The 19,153-nt window shown below is 50.9% G+C and overlaps 1 protein-coding gene across 3 annotated transcripts in view; it reads left to right on the top strand.

Annotated features, from left to right (window-relative positions):
• ZNF395 (zinc finger protein 395) overlaps positions 1-17,216 on the top strand; it is a 39,443-nt gene extending 22,227 nt beyond the window's left edge. For all 3 annotated transcript variants that reach the window (XM_081237511.1, XM_081237512.1, XM_081237513.1), the window contains exons 2-10: positions 892-1,138; positions 2,515-2,747; positions 5,155-5,264; positions 9,394-9,629; positions 10,078-10,178; positions 10,879-11,158; positions 12,502-12,594; positions 13,465-13,568; positions 13,791-17,216. In XM_081237511.1, coding sequence (XP_081093637.1) covers positions 892-1,138; positions 2,515-2,747; positions 5,155-5,264; positions 9,394-9,629; positions 10,078-10,178; positions 10,879-11,158; positions 12,502-12,594; positions 13,465-13,568; positions 13,791-13,902 — 1,516 coding nt within the window. In that variant the 3' untranslated portion in view covers positions 13,903-17,216. The remainder of the gene's footprint in view (positions 1-891; positions 1,139-2,514; positions 2,748-5,154; positions 5,265-9,393; positions 9,630-10,077; positions 10,179-10,878; positions 11,159-12,501; positions 12,595-13,464; positions 13,569-13,790) is intronic.
• The last annotated feature ends 1,937 nt before the right edge of the window (positions 17,217-19,153 follow it).

Genomic DNA, 19,153 nt, shown 5'->3' with positions numbered 1-19,153 from the left:
GTCCGTGTCAGGGCTGTGGTCCTGCGTTTCCGTCAGCCCTGAATGCTCAAGTGGCCTAAGCCTGGAGCCTGTTGGGGGCAGGGTGCAGGCAATTGGGAGGCGCTGAGAAGACCTGGGTTTGGAGTCAGGAGACCAGATCTCGTTCAGGTTCTGACACCAACTACCTGTACCGCCAGGAATAAGTCGCTTAGGCTCCCCACATTAGTTCCCTCAAGTGGAAAACAAGGATAGTTAGCACGGCTCACTTCTGTGGCTGTTGGCAACTTTGAAGCCAGCTGAGCTTGAGAATCTGAGTGTCTGACAGACCCCCTCCCGCTCTGACTTAGTGCTGTTGTAATAACATCCTGACCCAGGAAGCGGACGTTGGTGTGTGTGCTGAGATGCTCCCTGTGGGCAGAGCAGTTTCAGCAACACAACCCTGGGTACAGCCCTCCGGAAGAAGAATAAGGAATTTGTTAAATTTGCAGTGATGCATCCACCTAAGAAAACAATGTGTGACTTATAAAAGTATCATTGTAGAATAACATTTAATGATACAGTATAACCCACACAGCATAAGTGTAAATTCAGTTTACCAAACCATGATCCCATTTTTGTAGAAATAGAAATATATAAATCTATGTGTAGAAGAAAGCTTGGAATGCTGTATAGGAAACATGGGTATCTGTGGGAGGCTGCTTCTTGAGGGATTTGTTTTTCTTTGTGCTTATCAATGCATTCTAAATGTCCTACTAGTAACAGGTATTACTTTTGTAAAAAGAAAAAAGTTGTAAAAGTTATTTAAAATGTTTCATCCTTTTTAACGGACACTCACGGGTTCCGGCTGTGTGTAGGGCTTCCTGATGCCTCCAGATACGGGATAAAGGACTCTGTACCCCCTTTGCCTCCCAGGAAAGGCAGCAGCATGGCCAGCGTTCTGTCCCGGCGCCTTGGCAAGAGGTCCCTCCTGGGCGCCCGGGTGTTGGGGCCACCCGGTGCTGCCCCACCCTTGGAGCCTCAGGCAGAGCTGCTTGAGGGGGCGGCTCCCCAGCCCTTCCTTGCCTCTAAGGACACGTCCTGCCAGGAACAGCCCAAGGAACTCCTCAAGGCTCCAGGCACCTCAGGCCTCCAACAGGTGGCCTTTCAGCCCGGGCAGAAGGTAGGTGGATCCCCGAGTGGACAAATGTCCGATCTCTCCAGGCTTGCGTCTGGCGGCCCAGTGGTGCCCTGAGTGAAACTCTCTGGGCACGGGCTTTAGCACAGAGCTTTAGCACAGAGCTTTTCCCTGCAGCCATATGAGCCCCTGGGCAGCAGGCTTCCCAAGGGAATGAGCAGACCCAGGGCTCCTCCACGACAGTTCTGGGCTCAGGCCTGTTCAGAACCTCAGTTCAGAGAGTGGCCAGAGCTGTTTCCCTTAATCTGTCTCAGTTTGCAACTTTACAAAAACAAGGGAAAGAATCTCAGGCTTACAGGAGACAGATAAGATTGCATCTTTGAATTACCTTTAGATGTTTTCAAGAGATGAAGGTGTTTGTTTAGTTGGAATGCCACTTGGAGTCCCTTTTCCAGTGTTTCCTCCCCTGTGGCAGGGCTCAGGCATCACCTGTGCCTGATGTTGTCACTAGATCCAGATGCATGGGCTTCTCCTTCATTGCCTTCTCAAGAGCTGATAATAGAGGCCCTGCTTTCTGCCTCTGTTTCAAGGCTTGTGTTGTCCAGACATCTCTTCCCATGAGGTGAGGCCACCTGGCAACTGCTAGGCACCCTTGAAAGCAGTCAGCCTACTTCTTCACCACTACCGTCTTGCTCCCAGGTAGACTCAGGATTCTCTGAAGGGAAAAATGCAGGGTGTGAGCAATTCAAGGCAATAGTTGGGGACCAGCAGATATATAGGACTTCAGAGGCTAGTCAGGGCAAGAAATCAGGAGGGAGGGACACAGATTCCAAATTCATTTGATTTGAGAATTTAATCAGTTTACATGTAAAGTAATTAGTGATAGGTAAGGACTTGGTATTGCTATCTTGTTAACTGTTTTCTGACTGGTTTGTAATTCCTTTGTTTCTTTCTTCTTCTCTTGCTCTCTTTTTTGTGTGTGATTTGTTGATTTTTTTTTTTTTTGGAGTCCTGTGCATTGGTTTCTTTATCTTTTGTGTATCTCCTAGAGGTTTTTTTCTTTGTGGTTACCATGAGGCTTACAGAAAACATCCTGTAGTTATAACAGTCTATTTTAAGATGATAACAACTTAACTTTAATTGCATATAGACTCCAAGTTAAAAAAAAAAAAATCCCAGTAACTGACACATTTGCTCTCTCCATCTAGAGAATTTATAAGGATTTGTTTTGGGAAGAACCAATCCACTGTGGCTAGTCTGGGTGTTCAGGTGGGAAGCAGGTACCTGGGAGCATCTGCTTGAATTAAAGATGAGTCAGAGAATGCAGTTTGTGGCATACGGCTCCTGGCTCCCAGAACTTGGGACATATGGAGTGAGAACTCCCAAGTGCTGACCACTGGTTGCTGTTTTTCTTTCCCCAGGTTTGTGTGTGGTATGGGGGTCAAGAGTGTACAGGACTGGTGGAGCGGCATAGTTGGGCAGACGATAAGGTGACTGTCTGGCTGTTGGACCAGAAGTTACAAATCTGCTGCAAAGCGGAGGAGGTGTGGCCGGCCGAGCTGCAGAGCCCCGTCCCCCAGGTGCCACCTCCCGAGCAGGGAACCCAGGCGCCAGCCTACAGGCCTGTCTCCAGGAACATTGATGTCCCAAAGAGGTTTGTGTGACAGAACCTGGGCTCTGAAAGACACATGAGTGGTGAGGTATGGGGTTTTGGGATGCCTTGTGTTGGGGAAGGAATGTGGAACTACCAGGTGTCTAGTAGTCAAGATATCGGACAAATGGGATACAGTGAGAGGGCATCCTTTTGAAAAGACCCAGAAGGGCGTCTTTTTTTCCCTGTAACTCTATTATGGGTGATATAGGTTTGTCTGGCTAAGGGCTATTTTTTTCCCCTTTCATGCTCACACTAAAATTAGGTCTTAGTTTTTCATGATGAGGGAGAAAAAAATGGCTTAGATCAGGAGTCAGCAAACGTGTTCAGAATGGGCCAGAGAGTAAATAACGTAGGCTTTGTGGGCCAAATGGTCTCTGTCACAGCTGCTTTGCTTGGCTGTGGTCACGTGAAATCAGCCACAGATAGTATGTAAACAGGCGGGCGTGTTGTGCCCCAATAAAACCTTACTTACGGACACTCAGATTTCAATTTCATGTCATTTCCATGTGTCATGTCAAGAAGGAATATTCTTCTTTCGATTTTTAAAACCATTTAAAAATTGTTAAGCCATTCTTAGCTTGCGAGCCAGGCTAAAACAGGCGGAAAGGCTCAGTCTAGAGATTGCAGAGCCCTGGCTAGATATTTAAAACGATCGATGCTGAATGAAGGACGCTTACTTTGCTTTAGAATTTTTTTAAAAATTATTTTTACTTTTCTGGCCACACTGCACAGTATGCAGGATCTTAGCTCCCGACCAGGGATTGAACCCATGCCCCCTGCAGTGGAAGCGCGGTCTTAACCACTGGACCCGCCAGGGAAGTCCCTGCTTTAGAATTTTATGACATGATTTTTTTCCCTGAGAATATGTATATTCTAATTTCTATGTTATATACTTTATGCACATTGATATTTTAAGATTAAAAGAGAAAATCTGCCAATGAGATTCTTTTCTTTTCTTTAAAAATAAATTTATTTATTTTTATTTATTATTTTTCACTGTGTCGGGTCTTCGTTGCTGCGTGCAGGCTTTCTCTAGTTGCGGCGAGTAGGCGCTACTCTGTTGCGGTGCGCGGGCTTCTTATTGCGGTGGCTTCTCTTGTTGCGGAGCACGGGCTCTAGGCATGTGGGCTTCAGTAGTTGTGGCACGCGGGCTCAGTAGCTGTGGCTCGCGGGCTCTAGAGTGCCGGCTCAGTAGTTGTGGCGCAGGGGCTTAGTTGCTCCGTGACGTGTGGGATCTTCCCGGACCAGGGCTCGAACCGGTGTCCCCTGCATTGGCAGGTGGATTCATTAACCACTGCGCCACCAGGGAAGCCCCAGGGAAGCCCCTGCCAGTGAGATCCTTATATACGGATGTGTAAGCAGTTGAGCCCTGCCCCCTGCCCCATCTGTGTTTGTCTGTGAGTATTATTGTTATTGACAGTACACCCCATGTCTTGAGACCAGACCAGAGCAACAACATTTGTGATTGTCAATTCAATGGAATACTGGCAAAGAATTTGTCTTTCCATTCTGTGGAAATAAAAATACAAATAATCATATAAAAAGGGGGATGCTGACACATTTAATACATTACTAGTTTTCGTTTAGCTGCTTCAAGCCCAGTCATATATTTTAGTGGATCTGAACTGTAAAGAATGAATTGTATAATACAGTCCTTTGAAATAGAGGAGCCACCTAGAAATTTATTTCAGATGGACTTTTCATACTTTAGCATTAACTTATAGATAGCTTTAATTTTATTTCCAAATAATGTAACTTTATATGGATTAAAAAAATTATGTGTAAAATTTTATAGAACTCTGCTGTATAAAGCACTGAGATTTGCACTGGAAGATTTATTTTAGTATTTCTGGGTTTTTTGCTCATTGGCTTATGTACCAGGTTCTGTTCACATTCAGAAGCTATCACAATACCTCATCATTAATCTTGCGGGGAGGGGAAGGAATTGGTTAGTGTAATTGTTCCCTCTTAAATTTAAATATAAAACGAGGAAAGGAAGGTAATTTTGGTGATTTTGAATTCTAGCTGGCTGTCTTTTATGCCCATGCTTTATTTCATTGCTTGGACTCATTTTCCCTTCCCCCAAATAAAATTCCTGATTTTAAGCTGCAGACTTAGAGTTAGGAAGGGAATTCAAGGGAGAGTGGAACTGCCTCTGGGTGTCAGCAGTGGGATGGGGACCAGCCTGCTTCTGCGGGGGCTTGACTGATAATATCAGTGTAGCTCAGAATTGAGTCTTTTTCATGAAGAATGAAGAGAGGTCTGCATGCTTTATTTAACAATATTACTTGAGCACACACTGACTGATTGGAGTCGAGGCGTGGAGGGGACAATCTAGGAATGTAAGATGCTCACATGACCAGCTGTGTCGGGAAGTAACCTTTGGCTCTCACCTGTCTGAATCCAGGAAGTCGGATGCAGTGGAGATGGACGAGATGATGGCAGCCATGGTGCTGACGTCCCTATCCTGCAGCCCCGTGGTGCAGAGTCCTCCTGGGGTCGAGACCAACTTCTCTGGTGAGGAACGGGGCCCGGGTGGGTTCTGGGTGCGGCAGAGGCCCACGACCGACCTCTTCTGCTTTGGGCAGATAATTGCCTAAGTCGCTGGCCTGGCAGCAGGGTTTCTGGAGTCTCTTCTCCCTGGCATCCCAGAGTGGCTAAGTGACACGGAGTTAGCCGCTTCCATTCTTTTTCCTCAGTTTCCTCCTCTGGGGAGAAGCTTCCTGGTGCATTGTGAAGATGATTGAGCACGGGACTGAGCCACACTGGCCACTTGAGTAAGTTCTTCAATGGGAGTAAGCGAGCGAGGCACTTGTGGGGCTGAACATGGCCAGTGGAGGAACACTGAGTCCTAAAGGTAGAAACTTACCAAATGGACCCCTAGTGGCCTCAGCCGATTCACTCCCCCGTTACAAGTGCCTGATTCAGCCTTGTAAATTAGTGTGGAACAAATGAGCTGAAGTCTAAAATAAATCTAATTGCGTAATACAAATCGATAGTAAGACTTCACAGCAAATTTATAAATTAAAAGAAAATTCTATCACAACCCCCAAAATACATCACGAGTAATATGGGAGGAAGGGGGGTTGCTGGATATCAGTAGCTTGATAAGACTGGTAGTGAACCTGAAGGGGTGTTTTTGGAAACTTGTCATCAGGCTGGCCTGACTTACTCCCAGGGAATAACTTTTTCATTGGTGAGACCTAACTGAATTGCGAGCTTCTTAAACGCTTATAGGAAAATACGGAGTCAGCTCTGAACACATACCAGGAGGAAAGTGGCCTTTATAAGCATCCCTCATAAATAATCTCCCTACTGCTATTGCAGTCTGACGCAGAGCATCACACACCTGCTCTGTGAACACCTGGGGGCCACACAGGCAACGCAGGGAGGAAAGGAGTCAATCTTAAGTCCTTAGGAAACTCTACGAGTTTAGGAGATGCAGGAGGTTGGTCAACAGGAGGAAGATCCAGGAAAGTGTCATAAAGGGAGAGAAAATCGTTGACTGCTATTCCCATTAGGTTGTGTGTGTGTGTGTGTGTGTGTGTGTGTGTGTATGTATAATCCATCTACATATGTTCATACACACATCCCAACACCAGTATATACGTATCTTAACTGATAATATGCCATGATATCTTAAGTCCCCTTTGATAAACATTTTTCATTGTCTATTAAAGACTTTTTTTCCCATTACAGTATCTTTAAAAAAAAAAATTTGTGGATGGATTGATTGATTTGGCTACCCCGGATCTTAGTTGCCGCTCGCAGGATCTTTAGTTGTGGCATGTGGGATCTAGTTCCCTGACCAGGGATTGAACCCGGGCCCCCTGCATTGGGAGGGTGGAGTCTGAACCACTGGACCACCAGGAACGTTCCAGTATATTTCTGATCTTACGTTGAAGTCAGTGGAGAAATAAGGCCCCCTTGGCAGCTAATTATGTTGACGTATTCTGCCAGGTGAGGTCTCCACAGCAGCCAGAACCTTGCTCTAATCGTGGATACTCTGTGCAGAATCCACCCTTTCCCTCTGGTCTCTGTAGTGTTAGGATGGCTCTGCATGGGCGTGTCGAGAGCAGAGGGAATTACAAGGATTTCTCAGAAGTTCACCATGCGTTTGCAGGGGAGCACTTTGCTTTCATGCTCTGTTGACCCTGCCCTAGAAAACCTTACGACCTAAGGTAGAGTGATTTATGTTCCTCTCACAAGGTATAGGTTAATTTATGAGATTCACTTTTTGCTTTGTTCTGTATTTTTCCTTGTGTGCCAATTTGCCAGTGTCACTGTTGAGCCATTTGAATGGTTCCTCGGTGGAAGGCGGCTGTGCTGTGGGGCGGGCCTGCCTTGTGACCTGCTCTCTTCTGTCCTGATGCTAGATGTAGCACTGCTGCTCCCTTGCCCTTCTCTCCCTGATAGGTTTCTTGAGTGGACGTGTGTGAACCCTTGCCCTGCTGGCGGCTCCTGAGATCTTTCCTGAAGGGCTACCCTATTTTTAGCCCCACGTGTAGATGTCGTAAACTCTTGGTTTCCAGGAAGTCATTGCTTTGAGACTTGACAGTGACACTTAGGAAGGGCCGAGTTCATCTGTCCCCTTCTGTCTGGATGGGCTTTTCCTAGCGTGTGAGACTTAATTAAGGAGAGCCTGCGTTGGAAACACGAAATGCTGGGCGTCTAGATGAGCCTAGAAGCAGTTTGGACTATGGAGTGGGATGAGAGAAAAGCAGCGGGATGTTTCTCCTGGCCACAGGGGATGTGGTAGACAGTCTCAGAATCCAGGCTGAGGAGGCTCCGTGGAATGCTGCCCATGTTGGGAGTTGGAGCTTTTGGGGACAAGGCCACCATACCTGCATGTGTCACAGTTTTCCCCCCTTTCCTTGCTATTTCCACATATCAACATTTCAGCTTCTCCTATAGTAAAAATTAATATGGATTTATGGTCTCGGCATGGAAGACTCTGGGTTGGGCCTAGAGCAGCCCGAAGAAAGGCAGCTTAAAAACTGAAAATTTGACATGACTCACCTGTGACCTTCCTGTTCAGACGCATTGCTGGGAGCAGGGCAGCGGGTTTAGGCCACGTCGGCTGTGTGGGCCTCCTGTCGTCTTGTGATGAGTCTTAACTGCTCTCAGAGCTTGTCTTTCCTTCTCTAAGCGTGTTCCCTGTGGATAAAAGAGGAGCCACCTGGGCCACAGCTGGCTCTGGTAAAGGCTACACCTCCCGACAGCTGCGAGCGCTAGCTGGATGGTTTCTTTTCACACGCCGGTTTTGATGCACTTGCCTGGGTTTAAATGATCAAACAGGCATTTTTTCAAGAAAGCCTGGTTACCAAGCCCTTAACCTGGCCTCTCCATCCTACTCTGCTGCAGGGAAAGCTTCCCAAGTGGTACCCAGCCCGCTTGTCTGTGCTTGGGAGGGAGGCAGGAGAGGCTCTGCCCCTCCCCTCTCCCCGCTCTCCCCCTGCCTTTAAAGTGACAAGTACATTTTAATTAGGTTATCTTTCCATTAATAATACAGGTTTCCCCTGCTGTCTGAAAGTAGAACATTTCTGTGAAAGCTGAAATGGTACAAAGCGAAGCAGTTACCTTAGGACACATCTTGCTAACAGATGCACAGAATAAATCAAGATAAAGCACGGATGCTCACAGACACGGTTCAAAGCTATGGTCGCTGGGTGCTGAGGGGCCGAGTGTGGTTCCCAGGAAGGAGCTCAGCGGGGCCTCTCTTACTGCTTGGGGTGTGCACTGCCTCTGTCCCAGCTCACTGCAAAACCAACATCGAACGCCATTTTCACCTTTTTTCATAAAGTGAAAACCCTCCTCAGATTTCTTTTAGTTAATGAAAACAGATACTAATGTATGGCTGTCACTTGGTATTTGTGGAGGATTGGTCCAGGACCCCTGCGGATCCCAAAATCCATAGATGCTCAAGTCCCTTGTATAAAATGGCATAGTACTTGCATGTAACCTACGCATATCCTCCTGTATACTTTAAATCACCTCTAGATTACTTTTAATACCTAAAACAATGTAAATGCGTACAATGTAAATAGTTGTAAATACAATGTAAATGCCTTTTAAATGTTGCTATTTAAATGTTTAATTGGTGTGTGGCAAATTCAAGTTTTGCTTTGGGGAACTTTCTGGAATTTTTTCTTCCTGAATATTTTCAATCCACGGTTGGTTGAATTCTCGGATGCGGAAACTGCAGATTCGGAGGGCCGACTGTGGGTCTTTCATCAAAGGGAAATGGTGTAAAGCAAACTTTCGAAAAGTGGGGGACACACACACACAAAATGCAGTTGCAGCGTGTGTCTGGCGGTCAGATTATCGGCATGGCTGTCGCCAGCAAGTGTCCACTACAGCAGAGCAGGGCCACCCACAGACAGCGCTGCAATGAATGGACCCACTCCTCATTTTTACTGAAGCTCAGAAAGGGGAGGGGCTTGTTGGGGGGCGGGGCGACATTTTGTTGTCTTTTTGTTTTTCCCCCTTGGAGTGGCAAAGCCAGGCAAGCCAGAGCCAGGAATTAGATGCGGGAACCCACACTCCAAACTAGAGTTTCCTGGCCTCCGCCCTGGGCTGTCCGTGCAGAATCTGGAGTGGACCCCGGGACGGGCCCCTGAGCATCCTCTGTCTTGTCTCTTCCCAGCTTCCCGCGCGGCCTGTGACCCGTGGAAGGAGAGCGGCGACGTGTCGGACAGCGGCAGTAGCACCACCAGCGGGCACTGGAGCGGGAGCAGCGGCGTCTCCACCCCCTCGCCCCCCCACCCCCAGGCCAGCCCCAAGTATCTGGGGGACGCCTTTGGCTCTCCCCAAACTGATAACGGATTTGAGACCGACCCGGACGCCTTCCTGTTGGATGAACCAGCTCCCCGCAAAAGAAAGGTACGTACGCGGCGTGAGCGCGGGGCTCAGCCGTGGAGGGGACGGGCCCCGGGTCCTGGGCCTTCTCAGGCTCCATCCCATTTCGGCTTTCCTTTGCTGCTTCTCTCTCCTCCTGGCATTCCCAGGAGCCTGATCCTCCTCTCCAGCGCCACGTCCTTGGCCTTCTCACCCCTGCCCCAGCCCTGCCTTCGTTCCTGCTCTCCCGCAGAGGCCTCCGGCAGGCCTTCCTCCCTCCCCACCAACCATCCCCACTCCAGGCGCCGATGCCGGCCCCCGGGACCAGCTGCCGAGTCCAGGCTCTGTGCCCCTGCTTGTCAGTGTCTCTGGTCCCTGGGAAGCCCTTTCCTCGGCCTTCTGCTGGGTTCTGTTCGAAGGCAGCTAAAGCCCCCACTGGGTGAGGCTGGGAGGGGAGGACACGTGCCCCTTACCACGTCTTCCTTTCCCCCAGAACTCGGTGAAGGTGATGTACAAGTGCCTGTGGCCCAACTGTGGCAAAGTCCTGCGCTCCATCGTGGGCATCAAGCGCCACGTCAAAGCCCTCCACCTGGGGTAGGTACGAGCCCGGGGCCCCTCTGCCGAGGGTGCCGTTCAGGCGTCCTCCACCTGCCGATTCCCCGAGACCCACAGTCCCTAATGCCTCCAAGAAACTGGCCGGCTGAGGATGCCACCTGTCCCTGGCCTCGTGCCCTGCAAAACAGTCCCTTGGAAGGAGATCTTTGCCAGGAAGGAGGCCCCTCCTGCAGTAGTGGATGTTGATGCTGTTGATGGGAAGGGAGGTCTCTCCACCTTGCCGTCGTGTCTCCTCACCTCACCGTAGGCAGGAAGGTGTTTCAGTTCTGGACAGATAGAGGGCGACTGGGGAGAGCTTGTTGCTTCCCCTCGGGAAGCCAGGGCTCCCTTTGCACTGACCCCCTGGCGCTGGGGCAGCTTATGGCCAAGGAAACTGACTCAGAGCCCTTTCCCTGAAGGAGAGCAACTGCGAGTGGGTGGGGCCCGGAGAGGACCCAGGGCGGAGATCAGAGTCAGATCTTGTGGGAGGAGAAGACTTCGGTGACAGGGAAAACAATTCCCATTGGGGGGCCAGCCTGTAATCCCCTGTGAGCCCACGTCAGGAGCGGGTGTCCTGCTGGCCTTCCTCCCAGACTCGCCAGGCGGCCCTGGGCAAGTGCTCCCCTCACGCCTCACTCTCCCCTGTGTTTGGACCAAGGCAGCGTGTCCCTGGTCATCAGTGCGTCTCCCTTCCACACAGGGACACCGTGGACTCCGACCAGTTCAAGCGGGAGGAGGATTTCTACTACACAGAGGTGCAGATGAAGGAGGAAGCTACTGCCGCTGGTGGCTCCACCGTCGACCCGGCTCCCACCCCTAGCGTGACCAGCCCGCCCCTTGCCGTTCTCCCTCCGCCTCCTCCCAAAGCCCAGTCCTCAGGCCCAGATCACCCTGGCCTGGAGTCCTACCTGCCCTCTGGTGCTCTCAGCAAGTCAGCTCCTGGCTCCTTCTGGCACATTCAGGCCGACCATGCATACCAGGTATAGGGTGGGGACCTGCTGGGAGCTCAGTCTGGCGGCTGTGAGGGCATTCAGCATCTGACTGTCACTGGTCAGCCTGATCACAGGCCACTGACCACCCCGGCTGAAGGCTGAGTCCTTTGGCTGCATTACTAATCTCTGACTTCTACAAAGAAGAAAAGAAAAATGACTTCACACTCGATAAATATGGGGATTCCAGAGTTCTACCTCAGTGGCTGTCATGAGCGGTTTGAGAAATCTGGATGAATCCCTGGGTAACCAGGCTGATGGATCTGGGCTGGGGAAATGGTACATCACTGGCTATAAAAGGGGATAGAATAGTGTAGTTGGGTTTCCCAAAGCAAATCCCCAGTTCCTAGAATTGTGTTAAGAAATAATCTGGCACTCCGTTTTTCGAATACCTACTAAGCCTCGGGCTAAGCTTTACGGATAGAATAAGACATAGTTCCTGACCTTGTGAAGTGTATGCTTTAGCTGGAGAGAGAAATGAATGGGTAACTATGATTAATTACAATAAGTGATCAAAGTATCTTACTGGAGGTATAAGAAATTGTTGTGGGTATGGGAAAGACCAAGCTACTCTGCCTACAGGGTTGGTAAAGCTGTCATGGAGGGAGTGGCATTAGGATGGTCTTTACTGCATGTAGTAGGTACTGAACACCCTGCTTGCCATGTGTCGGTTTTTCTTAAAATCCTTGTATGCCTACAGCTTGGCTTTATCCGACTCTAGGCTGATTTGCAAGTTTGTAATTAAAAAGCAGTGTTTTCCATCAGAAAGCCTTTACAGATGAGCCAGCTCTCCTGCTCATTAGAATGAGTGGCCGCTTAGCTATTTCATGTTGGGCCAACTTCAGGTGGCCCTTCGGGCAGCCGGCCGACTCTGTGAGATGGGGCCTGGAGAGGGCGGCTGCTGTTTTTACAAACAACCCTCAACCTGGACGTGCCGCTTCCACGCGGTTGCCTGGGGACGCCAGACCCTTAGCGCAGCCCCAGAAGCTCCCACTCGGAAGGCTTTTGGACTTCTTGGGGGAAACTGCCTCGAGCATGTTCTCGGTGGGTGATCCAGCCAAGAAGTTAATCCGCAGAGATGATTAAGTCATGAGGCTGGCGTGTACACCAGCTCCGAGAGAAGGGCTCCAAAAAAAGATTGGAGCCTGAGACTCAGGCGACCCCAAAGAGTCGGTACTCTCATATTTCTCTTTGGAAGAGCATTTCGGGGTGTCCCAGAATTTCCTAGTCCGAGATGCACCTGCTGCTGCAGACTGTGAGGTCACGGGGGGAGGGCTGGGCCCCGAAAGCTTCCTGAGCTGCGGCCCTGGCTGACGCTCTCTGATCTCCGGCAGGCCCTGCCGTCCTTCCAGATCCCCGTCTCACCGCACATCTACACCAGTATTAGCTGGGCCGCTGCCCCCTCTACGGCCTCCTCCCTCTCTCCGGTGAGTGTGCCCAGCTCTGAGCCCATCAGCACTTCCAGGGACCCGGTGCCGGAGGTCGCCTCCCCGCGCACGCCTCTTGTGCCCCAGCTTCTCGAAGGTCTGTGTGCCCTCGCCCCCCAGCTCGCCCCCCCCACCCCCAGCGGGTCACAGGCTCCTGTAGAAGGTGGGAGGGGCGCACCTGCAGAGGAGCACCCAGATCAAGCAAGTTGATTGCCAAGAAGATCACGGGGCCAGGCGGGGTCCGTGCCCTATTTAGCCGTGAGCGTCTGTGAGTGCTTGGTAAGGTTTTAATGCTGAGAGGAGAAGGGAGAGAACGTGGGAAAGCTGGAGAGGAAGAGGGAGGGTGAGAAAGGAGAGAGGAGCTTGTGGGTGGGCAGTGCGGGTGGAACAGAGGTCCGCAGGCCACTGGGGACCAGCGCTTTAGGTGGCTTGCCTGTGAACTAAAACAAATCGGAAGTCCTTTTGAACCGCGCTTGCTGGGTTCCAGTCTGAAGCATCTCCTGCGGGAAGGCACCACACGTTGTAAAACGTGCCTTGGAGGTGCCATTGAGGCAGGGCCGTGCCTCCTGTTGTCCCACAGACGGTGGCTCCATCCAGGTCTGCAGGGAGCAGTCCACGAGGTGTCCAGGCCAAGTGGCTCCCCCTGCCCGTGGCCCCCACTCCCAGCGGGCGTGTGGCTTTCCAGGCCGGCTCGTCCCTCTCCACCTCCCCTCCCTAGCTGGTCCCTGCTCACCTCTGCCTGGAATGTCCTTCCAGAGAAGGCCTCCTGGCACAAGGCGGGTGTGGCCGGCTGTCCCTGGGGATGGTCCTCTCGCCTTGCACGTCTGCCCTCGTGCTCATGGCCCATTCCCACCCCCCCACCGTGCCCAGGTCCGGAGCCGGTCTCTCAGCTTCAGCGAGCCCCAGCAGCCTCCACCTGCCATGAAATCTCACCTGATTGTCACTTCTTCACCCCGGGCCCAGAGCAGCACCAGGTGAGACCGTCTGCTCCCGTGGCCTCCCTTCTGGCTTCGGTCCCCGCCCGACCCTCGTCCGCAGGGTCGGTCCCAGGGAACCACCCTGGGTGCAGTGGGGAGGCAGCTGGTCCTCCCGTCCCGGTGGCTCCCACCCCCTCCCACCACCGCTTCTGGCTCAGCCTCGGGCCCGGCTGCGCTCCAGCCAGTGCATGACTGTCCCCTCGTTGCTCCGTCTTGCAGGAAAGCCCGCGGGGAGGCCAAGAAGTGTCGCAAGGTGTACGGCATCGAGCACCGGGACCAGTGGTGCACAGCCTGCCGCTGGAAGAAGGCCTGCCAGCGCTTCCTGGACTGAACTGTCCAGCAGCCCTGCCCGACGGCCAGAGGACAAAGGCAGACGCGTCCTAAGCCCTCAGCAGAAACCTAAAAGCTAAAGCGTGGACATTGGGAGTTTGGGCTCTATTGGCCAAGGTTTAATACTTAAAACGTTTTTCCCTCCCTCACGGGAACGTTTTATTAAAAAAAAAAAATGAAAATATTTTTCCCCCCTAAAATAGAAGAGAGCCAAACTGACCAAGGGTATTCTGCAGCGAACCAGAGACCAAAGAACTGATTCCACTCCCCTCCCCCCAGCCCGTCTCCCTAGGGGATTAGTTTGTACGTAAAGAAAGAAGGAACAGCTCATTCTGTTTCCTGCTGAGGTGGTGAATTCTTTGCTTTCTCCACTCTTCCAGAAGGGACTGTAAGCAAGATGGATTTACTTTTCTTTAAAAAAAAAAGAAAGAAAGAAATTTCTGGCTGATGACTCAGAGAGCAGGGCCTGCCGAGGCTGGGGTGGGAGAGTGGGGGGAATCTGTGGGCTTTGTAAGGTGCAGCCGGCCCTCCTCCGCCCGAATCTGAGAGAAGGGAGACCTTGTCCTCACCAGTCAGCTTCCATGGAAGTCGAAGGAAAACCATTTTCCTGGTGACGACTGTTTGAATCTGGGTTCCCTGACGTTGAGTTGCAGCCCAGCCGATATTGTATGCCTTCTTCTCCAAGCCCAGACTCGTAGTAGGTTTGTAAAGACTGTCCCCAAATAGCTGAGCCAAAGGGCTCAAACGAATTCATGTTGGGCGGTGTGGCAGTTAAACACTACCTTGATCACTCTTTCATATATCCTTGAGGAGAGACCAGAGGGTATAGTATTTGTGAGAGTTCTCCCCTGTTCCCCGAGTGAATCAACTCCCCCCCAGCTCTGGAAGACACCCCGGAAACACTTTGTTTTCTGTTATGGTGTATTCAGAAGCCTCTTTCTGATTAAAGATCCCTTTTGTTTGGCTGAGAGACCTTGCCCTGAGATAGGTTCCCCTTTGGCTCTGGTTTCACCAGGGATTTTCCCATGTCCCTCCAAGGCCGCAGGGCTGGGCTGGCTGAGAGAACAGACTGAAAGGTAGGTGGCAGCTTCCCCAGAGGGTGTTGAGTGGTCCCCAAAGGGTCCACTGGCTCACCTGCCCCTTTGGGGACCATCTGGTCTCCTTCCTGAGATGACAAGTAGGACAGGACTCTTCAGTCAGTGCAGGAGACTTCTGGTTGGTCCAGTCAGTGTGATGGGGAGGGTCACTTTGATACGGTATCACCTTCCCAGATACCTGCCGAGCGCCGTTTCTGCCTGCCGGCAGGATGCAGCAAGTTAGGATCCTGAGGAGGTCACGTGAGGGGGACCGGGGTGGATCTAGCAGCTGCTGGCGCTTCTGGAGACCTCAGGAATGGAAGGGAGCCCGGACTGCGATGCTTGGGAGGTAAATAAGCCAAGCTATTCTCGTTGAGGAGGGAGAAGCGGGGGGTTTCGCGCCGTGCCAGCCAGTGACGGATCCAGGCTGGGTGAGCTGGGCTGAGGGGAGGGCGTGTTTTTGTCTCGAAGCCTCACCTTTGTTCTGAGCGGGACGGGTCTGGGGACTCCTCAGGGCCTGCGTCCCAGAGGTCAGGGGCTCAGGGAATCCCACCGGGCCACCCCTCTGGGGCCTGCACAGCGGCGTCCAGCCCTTGGCTGTGAGCGAGGCTGTCCTCCTGGTCCAGGTGGGATCCTCTGGCTGCTGAAGCAGGAACCGTGCAGATGCCTTTCAGTCCGAGACACACCTGCAAACGTGCAGGTTTCCGAGTGTTGCAAACATGAGACTAGGGCTGTGATGTTGTGAAGGGTGATACTGACCTGGGTTTGGTGACAGAAGGGAAAGACACTCTCATGCATGAGTGTGTTTGGTGGTGATGGGGTATATTTTTATAATTTAGTCAAAAAAAAGCCACAACAAAGTATGTGGAATTCTGTCCCTTGGTAAAGCTTGAAACCAGGCCAGCAAGAGGTGCCCTGGGTTCTTCCTGCTGCCCTTTCAAGCTCCCTGATTAAAAGCTACTGCAGGGTGTGTCTGTGCTGATTCCTCACTTCCCACCCTGTGCATCTGCAGGTCCTCCCCGAGGCGGGAAGGGGCTTCTGAGATGGGGGTGGGGGGAGGCTCAGCCCAGCAGCCTCTTCCCTTCCCTTCTTAATCAGAGCTCTTGCTGGGTCTCGCCTTTAGAAAAGCTGTTTTCATTTCCCCCTCAGTTTGGACCGTGTAGATATAACTGGATATAAAGATCTTCTCTGAGTAAGGCAGGCTTCTTATGTCACTGGTGCACAGGGCAGAAAAGGAAGAGAGAAGACATGGATGCAACAGTTTAAAAACTGAGGTCCTTTTTTCTTTTTTTTTTTTCCTTTACTGTTCTGGTGCGGCTTTCCCCGTCAGCATTTGCTCCTGCTTCCTTTCTGGTGGCGGTGGCCTCTGGCCGCCCTCCTCCCGCTGCCCCATCTGTGGCTGTCGTGTTGGTTCTTGACGTGTGGTCTGTCCTGGGGTTGTCCCATTCGTCTCTTCTCGGGGGTGGGGGGGTGGGGTTTGTGAACTGATCCCGCGAACACGCCTGTTTTCTTCATCTCTGTATCTCTCCCTCCTTCCCGGCCCACCCGGGCGGCAGAATCTGATAGGAGGTAAGAGGCCACAGGTGCGCACTGGAAACTAACAGGACGGATCGGCAAAAGCAGGTGTCTTGGGAAACTATTCCAGGGACGTTTCCCTTATTCGGAATATTTCTGGAAGTACCTTTGGAGTCTGTGGTGCCTGCTCTGAACAGCCTTAATGATACCAAATCTGCACCCGTGCTTGCGCATTCAGTGCAGAGAGAGGCCGGCGAATAGTAGCTGTGGGCAAATGAGGTCACAGGTGCAAAGCATAAGGGCCAACGTGCTAGTAAAATGGCTTGGATTTAACGATCTGACTTCGAAGCCGGCTGTGAAAGCAATTGTGTAATTTCAGAATGCATTCTGAGCGATGTCCTCAATGTTGCGGTCGGCCCGCAGCTCGACATCTTGGAGGACATAATGAATTTGGATGTGGAAACTGATTTGTTTGAAGAAATCTGTCCTGTTACTTTCTGGTCCTCCCAGGTTCTGACTTTACCAGGGGCAAATAAAAAAAAAAAAAGGAGAAGAGGGAGACAAATCCCATCTGTGAACTTGTCTTATTGGCGCCTTTTCCCCCAGCTGTCTTCCAAGTATTATTTTTACTGTCAAAAAATTTTTTTAAAAATGTGAAATGTAATGTTTTTACAGCAACAATATGAAATATATTTTATAAGGAATAAAATGGTACATTGTCTGATTTAATGTGTGCCTATCCCTTTGCCCTCTCCCCCTACAAAGGATAAGATTATCATTGTCCTTGGTGTTAAACAAGTGATAGCCCTGAGGGCGAAGCATACACACTCATTTGCTTATAATAACAACAGGCAACATTATCAGGGACCCAGCCAGTTGCTTACACGGATTACCTGAATAACCCATGAAGGAGTTACTATTGTCAGTCCCTTTTTTTTTTTTTTTTTTTTTTTGCGGTACCCGGGCCTCTCACTGTTGTGGCCTCTCCCGTTGCGGAGCACAGGCTCCGGAAGCGCAGGCTCAGCAGCCATGGCTCACGGGCCCAGCCGCTCCGCGGCATGTGGGATCTTCCCGGACCAGGGCACGAACCCGTGTCCCCTGCATCGGCAGGCGGACTCTCAACCACTGCGCCACCAGGGAAGCCCCTGTCAGTCCCATTTTTATTTTATTTTATTTAAAAATTTTTTTATTTTTAAAATTTATTAATTTAATTTAATTTATTTTCATCATTCCCATTTTACAGATGAGGAGAGTTAGGCCCAGAGGTTACAAAACTTGACCAAAGTCATCATCTGGGAAATAATGGCACTAGAATTATAATCTAGGAAGTAACCATTTTCTTTTTTTTCTCTTTTTAATCTCCAATTTTTATTTTTACAGTTTAATGATTTATCACAAAGCAAACACCAAAGTATCTACCAGTCATTCAAGAAACAGATCATTGCCAGCATTCCAGAAATTGCCTTTGTACCTCAAGCAAAGTGCCACTCCTCTCTTCCGCATAAAAGCAACCACTATTCTTTGACTTTCTATGTCAGTTACTTTCTTGCTTTAGGAAGTAACCATTTTCTCTCCTGCTTGTATTGACCACGGGGAGATGTTCCTGGCTGTGTACCTGAGTTTGTTGGGGAGTGGGCAAGTGACTAAAGAGAAAATGAGTCACATTCTGCTTATGGAGTGAGCTCTGACCCTAGGGAGTGACATGGGCTGCTCCCTGAATTCATGGGTTCCGTGTCCTATGATGGCCCACGTAGCTGGTTCAGGGCTGGCGTGGGTGGGAGGGGAGCTGGTGCAGAAAGCTATGTGTCGTTCTGGTAGCTCAGGGACAGCTTTACGAAATTGGAGGCATTTCTGGGATGGTGAGGCATCTCTGGGAGGGGGTTCTAGGGCCCCCTGACAGCACCCAGTGGGGAGCATGAGGCCACTTGGAGAAGACCCAGGGGACTACATTACCGCCGAAAACCGTCAAGCTCAGCAGCCTGTGGAGGAGGTTGTCCTTGGCCTTTTCCTCACCTTGGGGTAGAACAGAGGGCTCCTTTCTCCCCCTTCCCTTGTCCTTGCCCCACTTCTCTAAGAAAGCCCCAATAGAATCATTGCTCTGCTGCAGTTTGACCCCCTTCCCCCATCCCTCCTTTAAATCAGTTCACTGCCTTTGGGCTGGACATCGTCTGTTTGCGGCCCTGGGCCCTCCCAGGCCTACCTTTGTGGCTGCATCCGAGGACTCCCTAACTTTCTGGCTTCCAGTTGGGTTTGACCAACTGGAGACAACAGGCTGCAGTTGGAAGGGAACGGAGGAGAGAGGAGTTGGGGTATTTGAATCTCGCCGACCTTTACTGCCCTGCACAGTGAGTGGCCGTTTCCCTACTGACCGCTAGAGGGAGCTACAGTTCTCACTGGGTTCCAGTAATCCCTCACCAGGGCCCCCCAGTTCCCCAACAGAGCGCCTTATCCTCCCTCCCTTACTGATTTCCCACGGCCCCGTCTACTTCTGTAGATGTTTGACTCTCTGCAGGCACTCCGTCTGGGTGGACCCGAGGTTTCTTGGCTGAACTGATGATTACACATTGTAACACGTTTCGTGTTAATTGCGACCCAATCCGGGGGTCCCAAACCTGCAGGCTCTACATCACCTGGAACTTGTTAAAAATGCAAATTTCTAGT

Source organism: Mesoplodon bidens (genome assembly GCF_964165515.1).
Source record: "Mesoplodon bidens genome assembly, chromosome: 6".
Classification (NCBI taxonomy): domain Eukaryota; kingdom Metazoa; phylum Chordata; class Mammalia; order Artiodactyla; family Ziphiidae; genus Mesoplodon; species Mesoplodon bidens.
This window is presented reverse-complemented; position numbering and strand designations above follow the sequence as displayed.